At 33.9% G+C, this 21,192-nt stretch overlaps 1 protein-coding gene across 3 annotated transcripts in view; it reads left to right on the top strand.

Moving 5' to 3' along the window:
• TMEM161B (transmembrane protein 161B) overlaps window positions 1-21,192 on the top strand; it is a 116,602-nt gene that overhangs the window by 82,865 nt on the left and 12,545 nt on the right. For all 3 annotated transcript variants that reach the window (XM_007487343.3, XM_016431571.2, XM_056824620.1), the window contains 4 exons: window positions 8,351-8,502; window positions 9,066-9,126; window positions 9,610-9,750; window positions 12,561-12,674. In XM_007487343.3, the coding sequence (XP_007487405.3) occupies window positions 8,351-8,502; window positions 9,066-9,126; window positions 9,610-9,750; window positions 12,561-12,674 (468 nt within the window). The remainder of the gene's footprint in view (window positions 1-8,350; window positions 8,503-9,065; window positions 9,127-9,609; window positions 9,751-12,560; window positions 12,675-21,192) is intronic.

The raw sequence follows: 21,192 nt of genomic DNA, 5'->3' as shown, positions 1-21,192 counted from the left end.
TAGGCCACCTTCCTTCACATTTTTTTCATTATTTCCCTGTATATCCTGGATCATTTGTTCTTTCAAATGGACGTTGTTATGTTTTTTTCTAGTTCAGTAAAAAATTTTTGTTGGTTCTATGGGTATGGGACTAAACAAGTAAATAAGCCCTACCCATTAGCAGTTGATGTTTTTTCCAATTGTTTAGATCTAGTTTTAATTGTGTGGAAAGTGTTTTGTAGTTATCTTCTTATAGTTCCTATGTGTGTCTTGGCAGATAGATTCCTAAGTATTTTATGTCTAGAGTGATTTAAAATGGAATTTCTCTTTTTAATTCTTACTGCTGAGATGTGTTGGAGATATATAGAAATGCTGATGACTTACGTGTTTATTTTGTATCCTGCAACTTTGCTAAAGTTGTTGATTATTTCCACTAGCTTTTTGGTTGATTCTCTAGGATTCTTTAAGTAGACCGTCATATTATCTGCAAAGAGTGATAAGTTGGTCTCCTCATTGCCAATTTTAATACCCTCAATTTCTTTTTCTTCTCTAATTGCTACTGCTAGTGTTTCTAGTACAGTGTTAAATAATAGAGGTGATAATGGGCATCCTTGTTTCACTCCTGATCTTATTGGGAATGCATCTAATTTATCCCCATAGCAGATGATATTTGCTGATGGTTTTGGATATATACTGTTTATTATTTTTAGGAAAGATTCTTCTATTGCTATACTTTCTAGTATTTTCAATAGGAATTGTGTTGTATTTTGCCAAAGGCTTTTTCTGCATCTATTGAAATAATCATGTGATTTTTGTTGGTTTGCTTGTTGATATAGTCAATTATGAGGATGATTTTCCTAATATTGAACCATCCTTGCATTCCTAGTATAAATCCTGCATAATCATAGTGAATAACCCTCATGATCACTTGCTGGAGTCTTTTTGCTAGTATTCTATTTAAGTTTTTTTCATCTATGTTCATTAGGGAGATTGGTCTATAGTTTTCTTTCTCTGTTTTTGACCTGCCTGGCTTGGAATCAGTACCATATTTGTGTCATAAAAGGAATTTGGTAGAACTCCTTTTCTTATTCTTTTAAATAATATGTATAATATTGGGATTAGTTGTTATTTGAATGTTTGTTAGAATTCATTTATGAATCCATCTGGACCTGGGGATTTTTTTCTTAGGGAATTCTTTGATGGCTTTTTCAATTTCTTTTTCTGATATGTGGTTATTTAAGTATTCTATTTCTTCTGTTAATCTAGGTGATTTATAATTTTGTAAGTATTCATCTATATCACCTAGATTGCCATATAAATTGGGCAAATTAGTTTTTAATGATTGCCTTAATTTCCTCTTCATTAGAGGTGAGGTCTGCCTTTTCATCTTTGATACTGTTAATATGGTTTTCTTCTTTCCTTTTTTTTTTAATTAGATTAAGCAGTACTTTGTCTATTTTACCACTTTTTTTTTTGTTTGGTCATGTTTTTCATAGTGATATATAATTCTTGAATTTTTTCTTCCTGTCCTTTTTTTCTATGCCTGTTCTGTTTTTGTTTTTAAATAAACCTTTGTATACTTAATTTTTTCATCTTTTGACTTTTTTCTCCAGAATTTCTTCTTGTGTCATGGAGTCAAGTTCTTATTACTTCTTATGTTTCAGAGAACAATTTACAACTTTGGTAAGGTATTTATAGTCTCTTGGTCTAATGTATTTATTCTATTTTCAGGTTTTCCCTCCATAGTTTATATTTCTTGTATAATCTCTTAATTTCTCCCAGTAACTCTTATAATCCTTTTATAGACTTTTTATTGTTCTACACTAAAGTATTTTCCTTTTGGTTCATTCTTGACATGTGATTTTTCTTTATATTATTAATGTAGTGCTATGTTTAGTTCTTCGCCATCTCAGACTTGGATGGAGTGGTCAAGACTATTTGTTCTTTACCTCACTTCTGAGTTCTTGATTCTGACGTCCTCTTCCTTTGGTTTGTCAGTGCTCAAAATGCTAATCTGCTTCAGTGTTGCTTGTTATAGCACTGTAATTGGCTATTTATGAGAAAGATAATAGGTTGTCTTCTGCCCCTATAAAAATTTTGGAATCTGTTTTCCTTGATTCTATCTCTTCCATGGTTTTGTCTCCCTAGAATTTTCCTAATTAGGGCCAGCCGCTTCCAGACCTGTAACCTGTTTACCTGTTGGCTCCTTTGGCAAGGCTCCTCTTTCTATATCTGCAGTTCAGGTTATTTTTTTTCTTTTTCTTTTTTTTTTAAATTACCAGGCATCTCCCTCCTTTCTTTTCTTTGTTCCCCTCTCTAGAGAAAGCATCATTTGACAAAAGGATATATGTATATATAAAACCATGTCTTGCTCATTTCTGTATATCAGTTCTTTCAGTGGAGCTAGACATGAACAAGTCAAATACTATTTCTGTTGCGTATAGTTTTCTCTTGGTTCTGCTGTTTTCACTGCATAATTTTATGTACACCTTTCCATGTTTTTAAAAAAATTAACCTCATCATTTGATACAGTGTAGTAGCATTCCATTACAATCATATGCTACAACTTATTTAGCCATTTTCTATGAATTGAGGAATTGCTAGTTATTCAGTCCTTGGCTTCATGAAGAGACTCAACGAAGTTTTTCTCTTTGGAAGTTTTTAGTTTTGGTCAATATGATACACTTTTTTTTTTTAAACCTTTACCTTCTCTCTTGGTATCAATACTGTGTGTTGGTTCCAAGGCAGAAGAGTGGTAAGGGCTAGGCAATGGAGGTCAAATGACTTGCTCAGGGTCACACAGCTGGAAAGTGTCTGAGGTCATATTTGAATCTAGAACCTCCCATCTCTAGGCCTGGCTCTCAATTCCATTGAGCTACCCAGCTGCCCCCGGTACACTTTTTTTAGATATTTGGTTCCTGTATCTTTCTGATTCTGACTTCTTCCTTTGGTTTGTCTGTGCTCAAAACGCTCATCAGTTTCAGTGTTCCTTGTTATAGCACTGTAATTGGCTGTTCTCTAGCAGATAGATTATTCTCTAGCAGTTCCTTCTGTTCTTTCTGGCTCTGTCATCTTCCCCAGATCTTGCAATATTGGGAGTACAGGTCCTCTACAACCCAGTCCTGAGTCTCTTCACCATCCTCCTTGCTCTTCTTTGATTGACTTTAACTTATCTATGTCTTTACTAAAATGTGGCATTATATTGTAATTAAATAAAATACTCTGATAAAAGCTCAAAGAGGGAATAATACCGTAGAACTATTAAATCTCAAGGCCTGTACCCTGTTCTTTATTGTGTTCTTTATTTTGTCTTCCATGTCAAGCTATTGACTCATTGAGTTTTAAATCTATTAAAACCCTCACATCTTTTATCTTCCTAACTGATACTTGCAAGATTAATTTTTTTTACTCAAAAGTTAGGTACATTTATGTGTATTAAATTCCATCTTGAATAATCATTAACTAATTAGTTAAAGGAAATGAGTAGTAAAAGCAGTAAAAGAAAAACTTGGTTTTGCTTTTCTTGGTAATTTGAAATATTGGGGAAGGAATCAGCATTTAATCACTTTTTTTTATTTACCCACTTTACTTTCAATTTCTGTACATTGTTCTGGTAATTCAGTAAACCCTGCTCAGTAACAGGAGAGAGAGAAGTTTTGCATAACTGGAAATAGAATGTCCCTATCCCAATCAAAAATTATTTGTGCCTTTCTTACACACCTATATTCTCACATGACAATTTAGATATACTGTGTGCCATTTATCAACCATACTCAATTATGAATTCCTTGATGGTAGGGATCATGGCTTATTTATCTTTGTATCTCCCCATTGCCTAAAACAGTTTATATGTACATAATAGGTATTTAATTAGTATTAAAAGGTAAGAATGATTCTTATTCTGATATAATAAATTTGCTATGTTTTTACCCAAGTGTTAAATGGTTCATTCACCTTATATTACATCAAACTGTTTCTAAACTTATATGTCAGGTAAGATCACAGAGAACAAAACCTAAATTTGTCAAGTGAATAACAATGTCTTGCAAAAATTGGCTAATGAACAAGCTTAATAACTAAGTTTCATAGAAAATGAACATGTAAAAGTAAAATTTTTGTCATATTTCATCAATATAATTCATAATGATTATACTGAATCCATTGAAATAGAATAATTTCATTATTTAATTAAAACTGGCCACTTCTAGTAAGCCTTTTGTCAATCTAAGGTTACATCATTCTTAAACATTTCCTAATTGCTTAAGCAATTGAGTTAATATCAAATTTGTAATTAACAATAAAGAAGACATTCATGAAAAGTTAAGTAAAAGTTTATTAATTGTTGTTTACTGTTTTGAGAACTTGAAAAGGAATTTTCGGCAGAGTCAGAAGAAGAATCATAGAATACAACCTTGCTAGGAATTTATGGAATTTGCCAGCTTGGGAAATTTATCAGATTTGTTGATATCTGTTTCCTCTCTCCCTTCTCCCCTCTCCTTGGCTTCAGTAGAGTTTAGGAATTACTAGCCATTGGCAAAAATTCAGAAGAAGCTCTTTAAAGTTTCATTACAGGGGCAGCTAACTAGATGACTCAGTGCTTTGAGAGCTAGTCTAGAGATGGAGATCTTGAGTTCAAATTTGTCCTCTGATATTTTCTCACTGTGTGACCTTGGGCAAATTACTTAATCTCCCTTACCCTCCCACCTCCAATGCCTAGCCTTAACATTCTTCTGCCTTGGAAGCAATTCACATTATAGATGGAAGGTAAGGGTTTAAAAAAAAGAAGTTTAATCACCCTAAAAAACTGAAGGGTGGTATTTAGCTTAAATATTGAATATTGTTTAGAGGAAATTGAAGTAAAACATTTTATTTTACTGTGTTTAACTTCAGTTCTTAATGAAAAGATTCTTTGGTTGAAATTTCACTATATTAAAACACATAAGCTACAGTGAATTTTAGGACAGACATAATGAATAGAGAGCGTAAAACATTTTCATTCTATTTTCCTACTTCAGCTATTTTTTTTTTTACTTAAATACTTTGAGAAAAATTCAAAGCCAATTAAGAGCTATCCAAAAGTGGAGTGGGCTTCTTCATTGGCAGTGTACAAATGCAAGTTGGATGGCCATTTATGGAAATGCTAAAGAATGAATTTCTTTTGATGTGTGGGTTTGACTAGGTGACCTGAGCTCACTTATGTGCCTGAGATTCAACGTAATCAGTGTCTATATACAAAAAAGTATGGGAGCGCAGATGGGTAGTTTTTTTTTTTAACCCATACCTTCTCTCTTTTTGTATTGGTTCCAAGGCAGAAGAGAGGTAAATAGGGAGTTAACATGACTTGCCCAAGATTACACAGCTAAGAAGTATCTGAAGTCAGATTTGAACCTAGGACCTCCCATCTCTACCCTTGACTCTCAATCAGCTGAGCCATTCAGCTACCCCCTGGGTTGATATTTTCTTAAGATTTTCAGTATATACAAGAGATCAAACAGCAAAAATGAAGCCTTTTTTTTTTAAATAACCCTTACCTTCTGTCTTATCATCAATTGTATTGGTATTGTATTGTATCAAGTGTATTGGTTCTAAGGCAGAAGAGCAGTAAGGGCTAGGCAATGGGGGTTAAGTGACTTGCCCAGGGTCACACAGCTAGTGTCTGAGATCAGATTTGAATCTAGGACCTCCTGTCTCTAAACTGGCTCTCAATCCACTGAACCATCCAGCTGCCCCACAAAATGGGAAGTCTTAAAGTTTCTATTTTATAAAAAAAATTATAATAAATTCCCTGCTCTGTAGAAGGAGGCTATGAGCAAGAAATCTAATGATTATTGCTTATAGATTAAAGAGATGATTTTAGCATATTAGAAGAGGTTTACCTTGAGGAATATGTTACATACTTGCCCTAGGGAGATAGGAAAATGAAATGGGATGTGCTATTTCAAGGTTCTGGGCGATTAAAGTGAGGAAGGATCAAAACTGGAAGGGGCAGGGAAGGGTGTATTCAGGGAAGATTCACTGAGGAGAGGAAACTCATCCTTTAAAAATATATATAGGATTTAATCAGGCAGAGATGAAGAGCATGTGAGATTATTTCAGGCATAGGGAAGAGTATGAGTAAAGCCTTGGAGGTAGAGAAGGCTGAATAAGTTTAGGCCAGTTTCTAGTGGAGGAAGGTTATGTAGTGTGTGATGAATTTGGAAAGATACAGTGATGTTAGATTATGAGAGACCAGCAGAGAATAATGTATCAGTTTGTTATTAGGAACATATTTTCCTCAGAGAAACAGTTATTAGAGTAATAGTATTTGGGATCCTAATCTATCATATGATGTCATACTTATTAATATAACTTAAGAAAATGTTTTAATTAGTATTAAATAGTCAAATTGAATAAATATCAATTTATTGTGAATGCTGGTATTTGAAAAAAGGTTATTTTTAGTGGAATATATTGCACTATGAAAAGTAAAAGGTAGGAAAAAGAGAAAGCATAATACATGCACATTTCATTTGACAGATAAAAATTTATTGAGTGAGATAGTATTGATCTATGGTCAGTTACTGTCCAAGACATTTTGGTTTCTGTGTAGGGATGGATATGGGAAAGGTAGTCATTTAAAAATAAGTGTTAAAATGAAACTTTGAAATAATTTTACAATCAAATCACATAGAATTGAGTGTAGTGATAGAGCCTCAACTAGAATCCATATATAAATATCAATTTGCCTGTATGAAACAGACATGTCAGTTGTTTATTATTTAATTTAGAGAACCTCTATGTTAGTGTATAAGCATATTAAAAAGGACTTATTTGATAACTGTATAAAGGATGAGTTAGTCTCTTGGATTTATAATTATGTGAATGGTAAAGAGTTGGTCTATTTCCTGCTTTTAGAGCTATAGCTAGAAGGAGCCTTAGGGATTATGTATTGCAACTTTTGCAGAGGAGGAAACAGATCTTAGAAAAATGTAACTTGTCTAGAATTACATATCCAGGTATTTGGCAGAACCAGGGTTAGAACTCCTCTCACTATGTGAAGGTATTGTGTTCCGAGCTGATTTCTAAGCTTGGTTATTTTGAACTCAGAAGTGTTTCTTTAGAAACAATATTAAAGTTAAGTTCCCAAGGTATCTGAGCCCATAAGGTTAGAATATAATACTAAAAAAGGTAATAAAGACTGTTTCAACTACATCTAATCCTGAAATATAGAATTATCTCTGGGAAAATTCATTGATTTCCAATTCCAGATGAGCTCCCCTTTCTTTAGGAGAAAATTTCTTTTGTGCATAAATGTGGTAGGTTAGTGCTAGAATTTAAAGGTTAACCCATAAATACTTTTGTATTTGTATAATTGATTTTTTTTTCCTTTAAGGAAGACAGTACAGTGTAATGAAAAAAGCACCAGCGAAATAAAAGGACCTGGTTCTAGTATAGGCTCTAGATCTCTAGACTCGTTTTGATTAAGTCATTGACATTATGATTTGATTGTACAATTATTTCTTAGGTTCATTTTAGAACTAATTTTTTTGACCTCACCTCTTTTTGCTACACAAATCTTAAAGCATAGAAAAGTTAAGTGATTTGTTTAGAACTGCACAATTAATTTAGAACGTAGGTTTTCTTAAGCTGTGATATTTCCTAATGTGAAGCCCAAAATAATTTTCCAACTCCATTAACAGTATCAGAACTAGAGGTAGTGTGGTGTGTGATGTGAACTGGTTTTAGAGTCAAAAGACTCAAGTTTAAATGTTGACACTGCCATTTTCTTACTTGTGTCCTCAGGAAAGTCCTTTAGCTTTTGTGGGTCTCAGTTTCTTCCTACTAAAATGAGGGTGGTGGACTAAATGATGTCAAAGGCTCAGAGCTTCCTGTTCTATGTTCTACTTAGTCAACACAGGAATTATTGAAGATTTCTTTAACAGACATGTGTGTTGCTTAGTATACTGAAGGCAAGTCATTATAAAACAGTTCATAAAAATCTTAATTTTCCTAAAATTTTTCCTAAAAGCTTTCCTGGTCTTTTATTTCAACAAGAACACCCAATTGCATAAAATTTACTGTAGTCACCTATAGTACAATATGGTATTCATTTGAGTTTTAATATTTACTCTCTTTGTCTGAGGGAATGCTACTGTTTATGCTCTTTCTCTAAATCAGGTCTATTCTATACCAAACCTAGTGTGTTCTTGGATGTTAACTTTCTGGGAGAATGGCCAGATTTCCACAGACTTTCCCCAAACATTCAGTCATGTGAGCTTACTTTTTTGTGTGTGCAGATATTTTTTAGACACTGTTCAGGTAGCATAAATTGGTACTCCTCTTAGACTAGACAAAGTTGTTCCTTTTTTTCCTTAACTTGTTACTCCTACAGCAAGGTACTATTTTCATTGACTACACACTATTTCAAAGTAGAAGAAGGTGGTGAAAGATCAGTTTGTGTCACCTTTGGATTTTTTTTCTTTGTCAAAGCCATGGCAATCTTGATTGTTACGGAAAACTACCTAGAATTTGGACTTGAAACAGGTAATAAATGATTTGAATTTTAGGTGATTTTATTTATTTATATGTGTGTGTATATATATACAAATTTTGTCTTTTCCCTTCTCCATCCATATCTTTTAAAATAACCTTAATGTTTCAGGTGTACTTTTAATTCCTTCGTGTTTAAAATGTATGTCCCATTAAAAAAGGCACAATTTACTATTCATTGTTTTTAAAATAATCAAATCTTCATTGTGCAATATTTGCTTTGTTGATATTACTTACTTACCTTCATCTTTAATCCACAACCTACAACTTTCTTAACAGTTAAATGTTTCTGTGATGCAAAAAAATTAAACAAATTCCTGAAGAATTAATGCAAATTTTATTCACGTTCGTGGAATGTACAAATATCAAAGGGATGTTTTCAAAGACTGTTCCTGTTAATAACCAAATTTTATTGCATTGTGGCATACTAATTAGCACATGAAAGAGCTAAGCTAGACACTTGAAAATTTAAGATGCTGTTTTCTAGCATTTTATTTCCAAAGAAAGATTCTGTATTTTGTCACTGTGATAAGAATAATCCTTTCTTTTTTCTACAGGTTTTACAAATTTTTCAGAAAGTGCGATGCAGTTTCTTGAAAAACAAGGTTTAGAATCCCAGTAAGTTTTGGAAAATTTTAAGGTTCAAATCAAAATATTTTAGTTGAAAATTAAGATTTATATTTTGGGGGAAGGAAGTATCCTTTCTAGTGTCATCTTTGCTGCTTTACTTATTTCCTATAAACTTTATCCTTGTTACAGGGAAGTTGCATTATTATTTTTGATTTTAGATTTTGCATTTATCTACTATTATTAGTCTTGTTTATTTCCTTTTGTTTTGGCCTTTCCTGATTCAAAACTGAACTCTGACTAGAATTTGCTTTCTCTGATGCGTACTCTTTAAATAGTGCCTACCAATGTAAATTTTAACTAGTTAAGTCATATGTATCACTACCAATGTCTTGGGGCAGAAATTTCCCTGAATCTGTCCAAAATGATTGCAATTAGGATTATTACATATAATTTGTGAGATAAATTGATAGGGAAAAAGAAAATTCATAAAGCCACTTAAGGAAATATTGATGAATCTTTTCATTTTTTTAGGGGTCCTGTGTCTAAGCTTACTTTCAAATTTTTCCTGGCTATTCTATGTTCACTTATTGGTGCTTTTTTGACTTTCCCTGGGTTGCGGCTGGCTCAAATGCATCTGGATGCGCTGAATTTGGCAACAGAAAAAATAACACAGTAAGCGGAAAATGTACATAAGCACATGCAGATAAATATATGTTTTTCATCTTAATGCAGGTATTTGCAATTTATTGTAATGAAAATTAATAATGAAGTAATCATTTGATCTACTTAGACTGTACTTCATATTTCTACTACAAATTGAACACTTTTTTAACTTTTTTTATTTGTTAGTGCAATGTATTTTTAAAAGAAACTTAAAAAATGTTTATTTTTTCCCTCTCACACCCTCCCCCCCAATAAATTTTGGTCTTTGAGATAAACATAAAAGACACAAATACATATTTGTGCTTTTTAAATATTATTAATACTCTGTGACAATCACTAAAATTAGAGCTCAGATATATGTATTTATTAATTTATTAAACTTTATTAATCCTAGTATATTATTTTATTTAACTTTTATGTTTAGCCACCAGATACACAAAAACCCTAGTATATTGTTGACTTTTATTGAGGATGTTGAAAACAAAATTAAAATTATTGATATTATGCATTTTCCTTAATCTGGTAAAAAATAGTATTCAAATTGTTGCTCTAATATACAGCATCACAATTTGGTTTCTGGCCCTATGCAGTGTTAGGTGTCATTGAATACTTTTTTAGTTTGAGATATTTTATTGAATCTCCAAAATAGTTCATGAAGTTCATTGCAACATACTCTCTGGTTATCGATTATCACTATAAATCAGTTTTCTTTAATGCAGCGTATGTGGGGAAAGAATTATTTGTATACACCTCCACTTGTATATGGGTCCAAGTTCCCCTCTATTTTTTTCCCTGCAATGTGAACCCAAAGTTTAAAATATTCCATTTTGATCTATTTATTTACAATCATTAGGATCCTCTGAATAATTCCTATTTCCTAACATTCCTAGTCTGTAAAACCCTGTATTTAATGATGGTGCTTCTTTACAACCTTTTCTTAGGGAGATGAGCATTCATATCTCTTTTTACCTGTGTCATTTTCCTTTATTTAATTTTGACAGTCCTTTTGTTTTGTTTCCCCCACCTCCATTTTTCTGCATATGCTTTGTGTGTGGGTGTACTTATTCCCACCTCCCACCACACACCCCTTCATCCCCTTTTATTTCCTCCTTTTACTCAGCATGCTCTTGGCTACATCCTGCCTTTCTCCCACCACCCGTCTCTCTAATGGCTTCTTTTAAGACAAAACCTGATTCTCCCCCTCCACTCTACACATACACACTTCAGTCCACTAACCCCAGCGTTATGATTTAAATAAGCTGAAAAGGGTGGGTGGAGGGGAGCCCTTCACAAGCTACTGAAACCGCTGTGGGCTGCTCCTTGATACTATAGTGTTCCCTAGCAACACTGCATACCTAATACTGCCTCTTTCTTTGGCTAAGCCCACTGCCTTACTCAGACTGCTGGATGAAAGAAACACTTCATAAAAATATTTAAGCATTTATTATTTTTGTGGACATTTTAGTGGCCGTTGGAATTAAATGTGACTTTCTAAAGATCCTGCTTTTGTGTACTTGGGGATGGGGGGGATGGCTTTTGGTTTGCTGCAGCCCTTTCCTGAACACTCCCACCCCCCATTGTGTTACAGCACTCTGCCTAGATACAAGGGGTGTGGGCACGCTAGCCTGGCTTTGAGAAGAGCTTGACTGGCACAAAGAAGTTGTTACCCTCATGGCAGGCATCAGCTCTTCTTATGTTGCCAGAAGGATGTGGCCAAACTTTTACCTTTTTCTTGTCAGGTGTTCATGGTTTTTTATCTCAGATGCAGTTCCCCACACAGTTCATTATCATTTTCAGATATAGTGATATTAGAGCCACCCCTTTTACTTTTAAAATGGTTTCTTGAACCCCCTCAATTTTAGCCATTCAGGATAGTTGACAATAAAACCAGTACCTGTAAAATAAAATAACTGTTCTAAAGAATTTGCCTTTGTTCTAAAATAATAAAAAAAATCTTTTTCAACCATCTGTCCCTATGGGATAAAAATTCTGAGTACAGTTAACAATGAAGTTACAGCTCTGAACTGAAACCCTTTGCTATATTGGGAATATTGCCTTGTCAGAAGTGAAATAAATTTCCTTGATTTGTATAGGATATGAAAATTAATTTCAGGTATGTTCTTAATGATCCAAGAAGAAATGAAAATTTGTGAATCACTTACGATTTTGATAATGTGATTTAAACTTTTTACATGATCATTATATACTGAAGGGATTCTAATTTAAAACAGTGTTTCACTTGGTTTTGTCTGCCATATGCCTTATTGAATAGTATTATGGACCTCTCTAATCTCTTCCACTTAAAAGGATATAACTTTCTTTTCTGTAACAAGAAGGCATGTTCTTTTAGCTGCATTGAAATGTAAAAAACTGATTTCTCTACAAAATTCACTGGGGTCATTGAACACATGATTCAGAGAACATCTCATGGAGCTTTTTATTGAAGCAGAGAGAGTGAGCAGAGCAGAAAGGAGGTAGTAGAGAGAGCCAGGACACCTGAGGGTTTTCCTCCAAGCTCTGCCACTGATCAGCCATGTGACCTTGGCCTAGCTGATTAACCTTTTTTGAGCTTCTGTTCCCTAAGCTGTACTGTGATGATAAGTCCTTCCATATTTCTCTCACAAAATCGTCTTGAAGATCACATGAGATCAGGTGTTAACGTTCTCTAGAAATGTATAAAGCGATATAATGTGAGGTGATGGTGGTGGTGACATATCAGCCATAAATTCTCAACTTCAGTCTGACTCAAGTTTTCCACAGGTTAATTAGCAGCATGTGTTCTCTTTCTTTATTCATGACTATTTCTTATGTGCTTTCAGAACATTACTTCACATAAACTTCTTGGCACCCTTATTTATGGTCCTGCTGTGGGTAAAACCAATCACCAAAGACTACATTATGAACCCACCCTTGGGTAAAGAAAGTGTTCCTTTGTAAGTATCATTGTTTTTTATATTTTGAAATAATCATATATTCATAAAATTTTCTGATTGATTTTGTTCCGCTGCATATTTTATATAATAAAATGCCATAGTTGATGTCATGTTTTTGAAATGCTACTTTTAATAAAAAATAATTAGGAAAATTCATTTTAACAAAGATATATGGCAAGAAGAATAGAACTGAAGTCATAAACTATTAGATTTAGATTTCATTGGTCCTAAATTCCATGTTCTTGCAATGTTAAAAGAAAAAAAAACTCCCATTATTTAGCCAAAGCAAATTCATAGATTAAAGAATTTAGAAGTTTAATACATACAATTTATCAATGCTTACAATGTGACAAGAACACATGAATATTGAGTCACGAAGACCATATTATGACAGTGCACTTCCCTTAGTTTTAGAGTCTACTTGTCCTGGAATATACAGAGTAAATAACATAAACAATTTAAAAAAATAATATTTGCATTATGGTCTGTATTTAAAAATAGGTGCAAGCTGCCTATTTGTATCCCTTATCTGTAGAATGAAAGGTTTGGAAACAGATGACTTGTGACAGTTCATATAGGGCTTGGTTCTAGATCATCTTAAGTTTAGAGGAAATCTTAAGCACTATGTGGGAAAACACTGGCTCATCTAGACTTCATATCCAGTTAGATTCTCTGTATATAGTGGGCTCTTGATAAGTTTTTCTTTAATGAACAATCTTGCTCCTAATACTGTATTCTCCACTCTTGCTTAGACCTTTATTATTGGAGTTGGAGTTCTGTAGCCTTCTATAATCAGTTTCTCCCAAGTTCTAGGGAAAGAAGGTGATGGGAGAAGGGTATTACAATATCCCATTTCCTTTTCAGCTATGTTTTTAAGTTATAAGGAAGGACAATATCACCGCAGAAGGCATGGGATCTTACCCTTTGTCATCTCTTTCTCTTTCTCAGCCTTTACTTCCACCTCATTGTTTCTTGACCCCACCTTCCCAAACATTGCAAGGAAACTAAACTCTCACCTCCCCTCCACCCCAGATTGACTTTTTCCAACTGTCAGACAACTTTATGGAGTAATTAGACAGAGATAGTAAGGTTTATTTAAAATTCACAACCCACATGGTAGATTGTGAAAGGACCCAGGCAGGCAGCCTATCAATCAAGCCTGCAGGGTGGTAAAGGAAGTTAGTGACAGATTTTTCTTCTGTCATATAGACACAATAATTTCTAGAAAGTCCTTTGTTTGGAGTTGAGCAAAATTGGTTGTAATGTAGATTCAGCCCTTAAAATAATTCAAATATGTATATTTTCATTTGGTAAGAGTATTAGTTATTTAAGTGAACAAAGTCCATATTCCCAAATACCCATGTGAGAAATTCCAGCAGAAGGGTACTGTTATGAAAAAACAGGTTACTATACAAACATACACATATATGTGTAGGTGAGTATTTTGTGTGTCAAATTCTCAGGAATTTCTTTTGAGAATTTAGAGATTGAGAATTTCTTTGCCTTATTCACCATACCTCTTCATCCTACACAGAGCAGGGGGCCCTTCAAATCTAGTGCAGAATCAATTTAAGCTACTTACTGAATATTTGTTGTTAAATAGGAATAAAAAAGATGTATTTTTATATACACATATCTTTTTATCAAATAATGATTTCTCTAATGGAGGGGGGTGAGGAAGTTAACTTTTTTGTTTGTGTGGTTTTAATTTTTAAACCAATACCTTCTACCTTAGAATCAATACTGTGAATTAGTTCCAAGGCAGAAGAGCAGTAAGAACTTGGCAGTAGGGGTTAAGTGATTTGTCCAGGATCATGCAGTGATCTGAGGTCAAATTTGAATCCAAGACCTCTTGTCTCCAGGCCTGGTTCTCAATCCACCGAGCCACCTAGCTGCCCCCGACTTAGTATTTTAATGCAATTAATAAATAATAATGATAATAGGTACACAGCATGATTCAGTAGAAAAGAGAATTGGATTTGGCATTAGAGTACCAGACTTCATGGCCTAGCTTTACCACTTCTATAAATGTAGGCCTTCACTTTGGCCTCAGTTGCCTCATTTATGCACTCATCTCATTTGATCTTCTAAACCCATGGTCTCAAGTTAAATGGAAATGGATCTCTACTGGCCAGCATGAGCATATTGACTTGGAAAACCCCAGATTGTTAATATCTGTGTTGAATTACATTTTTAAACTGTTATTTATTTTGTTTAACATCACAATTAGATTTTAATCTGGAAAAACTCAGGTCTTGTTGGTCTGCCCTGCAGGCAATAAGTTTGATATCTCTACTTTAAGCACACTTATCAGGTAAATGATACAAATGTTCTTCTCCTCTTTTTATAGAATAGGACAGTGGGCTTCCAAATCCAGGTCTTTTTTCCACTCTTATACTGCTACTACCTCAGGATGATTTCTTCTGGGTGCACATCTTTCTGAGCACTGTGTTAGGTCATGTAAGCCATATGGCCTTACACTAGAGATGGATAGGAGTGGCCCAGGATGAGCTCGTGTGAATGGGCTATGATAATGGATCCATTTATGTATTTGAGAACCAGAGCCACATTAAAGCTATTCATCACATAGATGGATACGTACCCTTGATTATGATGCCTTTTGTGATACTTCTTATGGCTAAGTCGTGATTAATGTGATAAAATTTACAGTGTGTGGATCCTTTAGCATACTCCATTCGACCAGCTCATACCATAACACTCTTGTCCATGTCTTCTCATAAGTTTAACACAATGATTCTACTAAGCATGCTGGGGACATTCCTTCCTTCCTTTTTGAATTGTTGAGGAGTACACACATAGTCCACCACTGTCTTGCCATGTGACCAGTCCATATTAAATTTTTTATCACATATTTCTTTGATGACATCTTTTATACATTCTTCAACTGACTCCTTATTTATGTGTTGAGGTCTTTTCATACCCATCATGTACTTCTTCATACCTCTAGAGGGATATTAATTTTTTATTCTTTTTTGAATTAATTTATTTAGTCAATTTAAAATATTATTCCTTGGTAATTTCCCTTCCACCCACCCTTCCCAAAGCCGACACACAATTTCATTGGGTATTACATGTGTCCCTGATCAGAACCAATTTCCATGTTGTTGGTGTTTGCATTAGGATGTTCATTTAGAGTCTACATCCCCAGCCATATCCCCCTCGACCCATGTAGTCAAACAATTGTTTTTCTTCTGTGTTTCTATTCCCACAGTTTTTCCTCTGAATGTGGATACTGTTTTTTCTCATAAATCCCTCCAAGTTGTTTGGATCACTGCATTGCCACTAATGGAGAAGTCCATTACATTCAATTGTACCACAATGTGTCAGTCTCTGTGCACAATGTTCTCCTGGTTCTGCTCCTCTCACTCTGCATCAATTCCTGGAGATGATTCCAGTTCCCATGGAATTCCTTCACTTTATTATTCCTTTGAGCAAACCACCAAAATATACCACAATTTGTTCAGCAACTCCCCAATTGAAAGGCATCCCCTCATTTTCCAGTTTTTTTCCATCACAAAGAGCGCAGCTATGAATATTTTTGTACATGCCTTTTTCCTTATTATCTCTTTGGGGTACAAACCCAGCATTGCTATGACTGCATAAAAGGGATGGCAGTCTTTTAGCACCCTTTGGACATAGTTCCAAATTGCCCTCCAGAATGGTTGGATCAATTCACAACTCCACCAACAATGCATTAATGTCAAAACTTTGCCATATCTGCTCCAGCATTCATTACTTTCCTTTGCTGTAATGTTAGCCAATTTGCTAGGTGTGAGGTGATACCTCAGAGTTGTTTTGATTTGCATCTCTCCAATTATTAGAGATTTAGAACACTTTTTCATGTGCTTATTAATAGATTTGATTTCTATAACTGAAAATTGCCTATTCATATCCCTTGCCCGTTTTTCAATTGGAGAATGGCTTGAATTTTTTGTACAATTGGATTAACTTTGTATAAATTTGGATAATTAGACCTTTGTCAGAGGTGTTTATTATGAAGATTATTTCCCGATTTGTTGCTTTCCTTTTAATTTTGATTGCATTCGTTCTGTTTATACAAAACCTTTTTAATTTGTTGTAATCAAAATTATAGATTTTACATTTTGTAATTTTTTTTTTCTAGCTCTTGCTTCGTTTTAAAGTCTTTCCTTTCCCAAAGGTCTGACATGTACACTATTCTGTATTCACCTAATTTGCTTATAGTTTCCTTCTTTATATTCAAGTCATTCACCCATTCTGAGTTTATCTTGGTGTAGGGTGTGACATGTTGATCCAAACCTAATCTTTCCCATACTGTCTGCCAATTTTCTCAACAATTTTTATCAAATAGTGGATTTTGTTCCCAAGAGCTGGGATCTTTTGGCTTGTCATAGACTCTTACTGAGGTCACTTACCTAAAGTCTGTTCCGCTGATATTCCTTTCTGTTTCTTAGCCAGTACCAAATTGTTTTGATGACCACTGCTTTATAATATAGTTTGGGATCTGGGACTGCAAGGCCTCCTTACTTTACCTTTTTTTTTTCATAATTTCCCTGGATATCCTTGATCTTTTTTCTTCCAAATGAACTTTGTTATAGTTTTATCTAATTCAGGAAAAAAGTTTTTTGGTAGGTCATTGGGTATGGCACTAAATAATTAAATTAATTTGGATAGGATTGTCATTTTTATTATGTGAGCTCATCCTACCCATGAGCAGTCGATGTTTTTCCAATTGTTTAGATCTAGTTTTAATTGTGTGGAGAGTGTTTTGTAGTTGTGTTCATATAGTTCCTGTGTTTGTCTTGGCAGATAGAGTCCTAAGTATTTTATATTGGCTACAATGATTTGAAATGCAATTTCTCTTTCTAATTCTTGCTGCAGAGATGTTTTGGAGATATATAAAAATGCTGATGACTTATGTGGGTTTATTTTGTATCTTGCAACTTTGCTAAAGTTGTTGATTATTTCCACTAGCTTTTTGGTTGATTCTCTATGACTCTTTAAGCAGACCATTATATCATCTGCAAAGAGTGATACCTTGGTCTCGTCATTGCCTATTTTAATACCTTCAATTTCTTTTCCTCTCTAATTATTACTGCTAGTGTTTCTAGTACAGTGTTAAATAATAGAGGTGATAATGGGCATCCTTGTTTCACTCCTGATCTTATTGGGAAAGCTTCTAGTTTGTCCCCATTGCAAATAATGTTTGCTGATGGTTTTAGATGTATACTGTTTATTATTTTTAGGAAAGGCCCTTCTATTTCTATGCTTTCTAGTGTTTTCAATAGGAATGAGTGTTGCATTTTGTCAAAGGCTTTTTTTGCATCTATTGAGATAATCATGTGATTTTTGTCAGTTTGCTTATTAATATGGTCAATTATGTGGATGGTTTTCCTAATATTGAACCATCCTTGCATTCCTGGTATGAATCCTACCTGGTTATAGTGAATAATCCTTGTGATAACTTGCTGGAATCTATTTGCTAGTATTCTATTTTTTTTTTCATCTATGTTCATTAGGGAGATTGGTCTATAGTTTTCTTTCTCTGTTTTTGACCTGCCTGGCTTTGGAATCAGAACCATATTTGTATCGTAAAAGGAATTTGATAGAACTCCTTTTCTTATTCTGTCAAATTATTTGTAAAATATTGGGATTACTTGTTCTTTGAATGTTTGATAGAATTTCTTTGTTAATTCATCTGGACCTGCTGATTTTTTCTTAGGGAGTTCTTTGATGGCTTGTTTGATTTCTCTTTCTGATTTTGGGTTGTTTAGGTAGTCTATTTCTTCCTCTGTTAGTCTAGGCAATTTATATTTTATTAGATATTTATCCATATCACCTAGATTGCCATATATGGTTGCCTTAATTTCCTCTTCATAAGAGGTGAGCTCTCCCTTTTCATCTTGGATACTGTCATTTTGGTTTTCTTCTTTCCTTTTTCTATTAGATTGACCAGTACTTTGTCTATTTTGTTTTTACAAAGTACCAGCTTCTACTCTTATTTATTAAATCAATAATTCTTTGACTTTCAGTTTTATTAATTTTTCCTTTGATTTTTAGGATCTCTAATTTAGTCTTCATCTGAGGATTTTTAATTGATTCACTTTCTAGTTTTTTAATTTGCATGCCCAATTCATTGACCTCTGCCCTTTCTAATTTGTTAATATATGAGCTCAAGGATAAAAATTTTCCCCTGAGTAATGCTTTGGCTGCATCCCATAGATTTTGAAAGGATGTCGCATCATTGTCATTTTCTTCAATGAAGTTATTGTTTCTATGATTTGTTCTTTAACTAACCAATTTTGGAGAATCGTGTTGTTAAATTTCCAATTAATTTTTTATTTGCCTCTCCATGTACCCTTACTAATTATTATTGTCATTTTATTGTGATATGAGAAGGTTGCATTTATTATTTCAACTTTTCTGCATTTGTTTCCCAATGTTTTTATGCCCTAGTACATGGTCAATTTTTGTGAATGTACCATGTGCTGCTGAAAAGAAGGTGTATTCCTTTTTGCCCCTATATGTTTTTCTCCACATATCTACCTACTAATTTTTCTAAGATTTCATTCACTTATCTTACATCTTATTTACTTTTTGGTTTGATTTATCTAGTTCTGATAGAGGAAAGTGCAGGTCTCCCACTAGTATAGTGTTTCTATCTATTTCATCCTTGAGCTCCCCTAGTTTCTCTTTTCGAAATTTAGATAGTATGCCATTTGGTGCATACATGTTGAGTGCTGGTATTTCCTCATGGTCTATGCTGCCTTTTATTTACCTTCCTTATCTCTTTTCTTTCTTCTTTATTTAAGTTAATTTATTTAGTCAATTTAAAACATTATTCCTTGGTTACAAGAATCACATTATTCCCCTTTCGCCCCTGCCCCCACTCTTCTAACGGTGGACACGCAATTTTATTGGGTATTACATGTGTCCTTGATCAAAACCTATTTCCATGTTGTTGGTGTTTGCATTAGGATGTTCATTTAGCATCTACATCCCCAATCATATTGCCTCGACCCATGCATTGAAGCAATTGTTTTTCTTCTGTGTTTCTACTCCCATAATTTTTTGTCTGAATGTGGATAGTGTTTTTTCTCATAGATCGCTCTAAGTTGTTCTGATTACTGCATTGCCACTAATGGAGAAGTGCATTACATTGGACTGTACCACAGTGTATCAATCTCTGTGAATAGTGTTCTCCTGGTTTTGCTCCTTTCTCTCTGTATCAATTCCTAGAGGTCATTCCAGTTCCCATAGAATTCCTCTACTTTATTATTCCTTTGAGCACAATAGTATTCCATCACCAACATGTACCACAATTTGCTCAGCCATTCTCCAATTGAAGGGCATCCCCTCATTTTCCAATTTTTTGTCACCACAAAGAGCACAGCTATGAATATTCTTGTATAAGTCTTTTTCCTTATTATCTCTTTGGGGCACAAACCCAGCAGTGTCATGGCTGGATCAAGGGGTAGTTATTTATTAAATCAACAGTTTTTTTACTTTCAATTTTATTAATTTCTCCATTGATTTTTGGGCTCTCCAATTTAGTCTTTATCTGAGCATTTTTAATTTGTTCACTTTCTAGTTTTTTAATTTGCATGCCCAATTCATTGACTGCTTTGGCTGCATCCCATAGGTTTTGAAAGGATGTCTCATGATTGTAAATTTCTGAAATAAAATTATTTTTTCTATGATTTATTCTTTAACTGTTTTTGGAGAATTGTGTTGTTTAATTTCCAAATAGTTTTTTATTTGCCTCTCCATGTACCCCCACTAATCATTATTTTCATTGCATTGTTATCTGAGAAAGTTGTATTTATTATTTCTTCTCTTTTGCACCTGTTTTTATGCCCTAATAGATGGTCAATTTTTATGAATTTACTTTGTGCTACTGAAAAGAAGATTTATTCCTTTTTGTCTCTGTTTATTTTTTTCCACATATCTACTAACTCTAAATTTTCCAAGATGTCATTCACTTCTCTTACCTCTTTCTTATTTATTTTTTGGTTTGATTTATCTAGTTCTGATAGAGGAAGGTTCAGGTCTCCCACTAGTATAGTTTTTCTATCTATGTCATCCCTGAGCTCCACTAGTTTCTCTTTTAGAAATTTGGATGCTATGCCATTTGGCGCATACATGTTGAGTACTGATATTTCCTCCTTGTCTATACTGCCTTTTATCAGGATGTAATTACCTTCCCTATCTCTTTTAACTAGATTTAGTTTTACTTTGGCTTTGTCAGATATAATGATTGCTCCTCCTGCCTTCTTTTATCTGTTGATGCCCAATAGATTTGCCTCCATCTTCTTACTTTCACCCTATGCATATCTACCTTCCTCGTGTGTTTCTTGTAGACAGCATATAGTAGGGTTTTGGATTCTAATCCACTCTATTATTTGCTTGTGTTTTATGGGTGAGTTCATTCTATTCACATTCCGAGTTATGATTACCAGCTGTGTATTTCCCAGCATTTTGATTTCTACTCCTAGTCTTGCCTTTTCTTCTTTCACTA

The sequence above is a fragment of the Monodelphis domestica genome, chromosome 3 (genome assembly GCF_027887165.1).
Source record: "Monodelphis domestica isolate mMonDom1 chromosome 3, mMonDom1.pri, whole genome shotgun sequence".
NCBI lineage: Eukaryota > Metazoa > Chordata > Mammalia > Didelphimorphia > Didelphidae > Monodelphis > Monodelphis domestica.
Note: the sequence above shows the minus strand (reverse complement) of the source record. Positions and strands in the feature narration are given on the sequence as shown.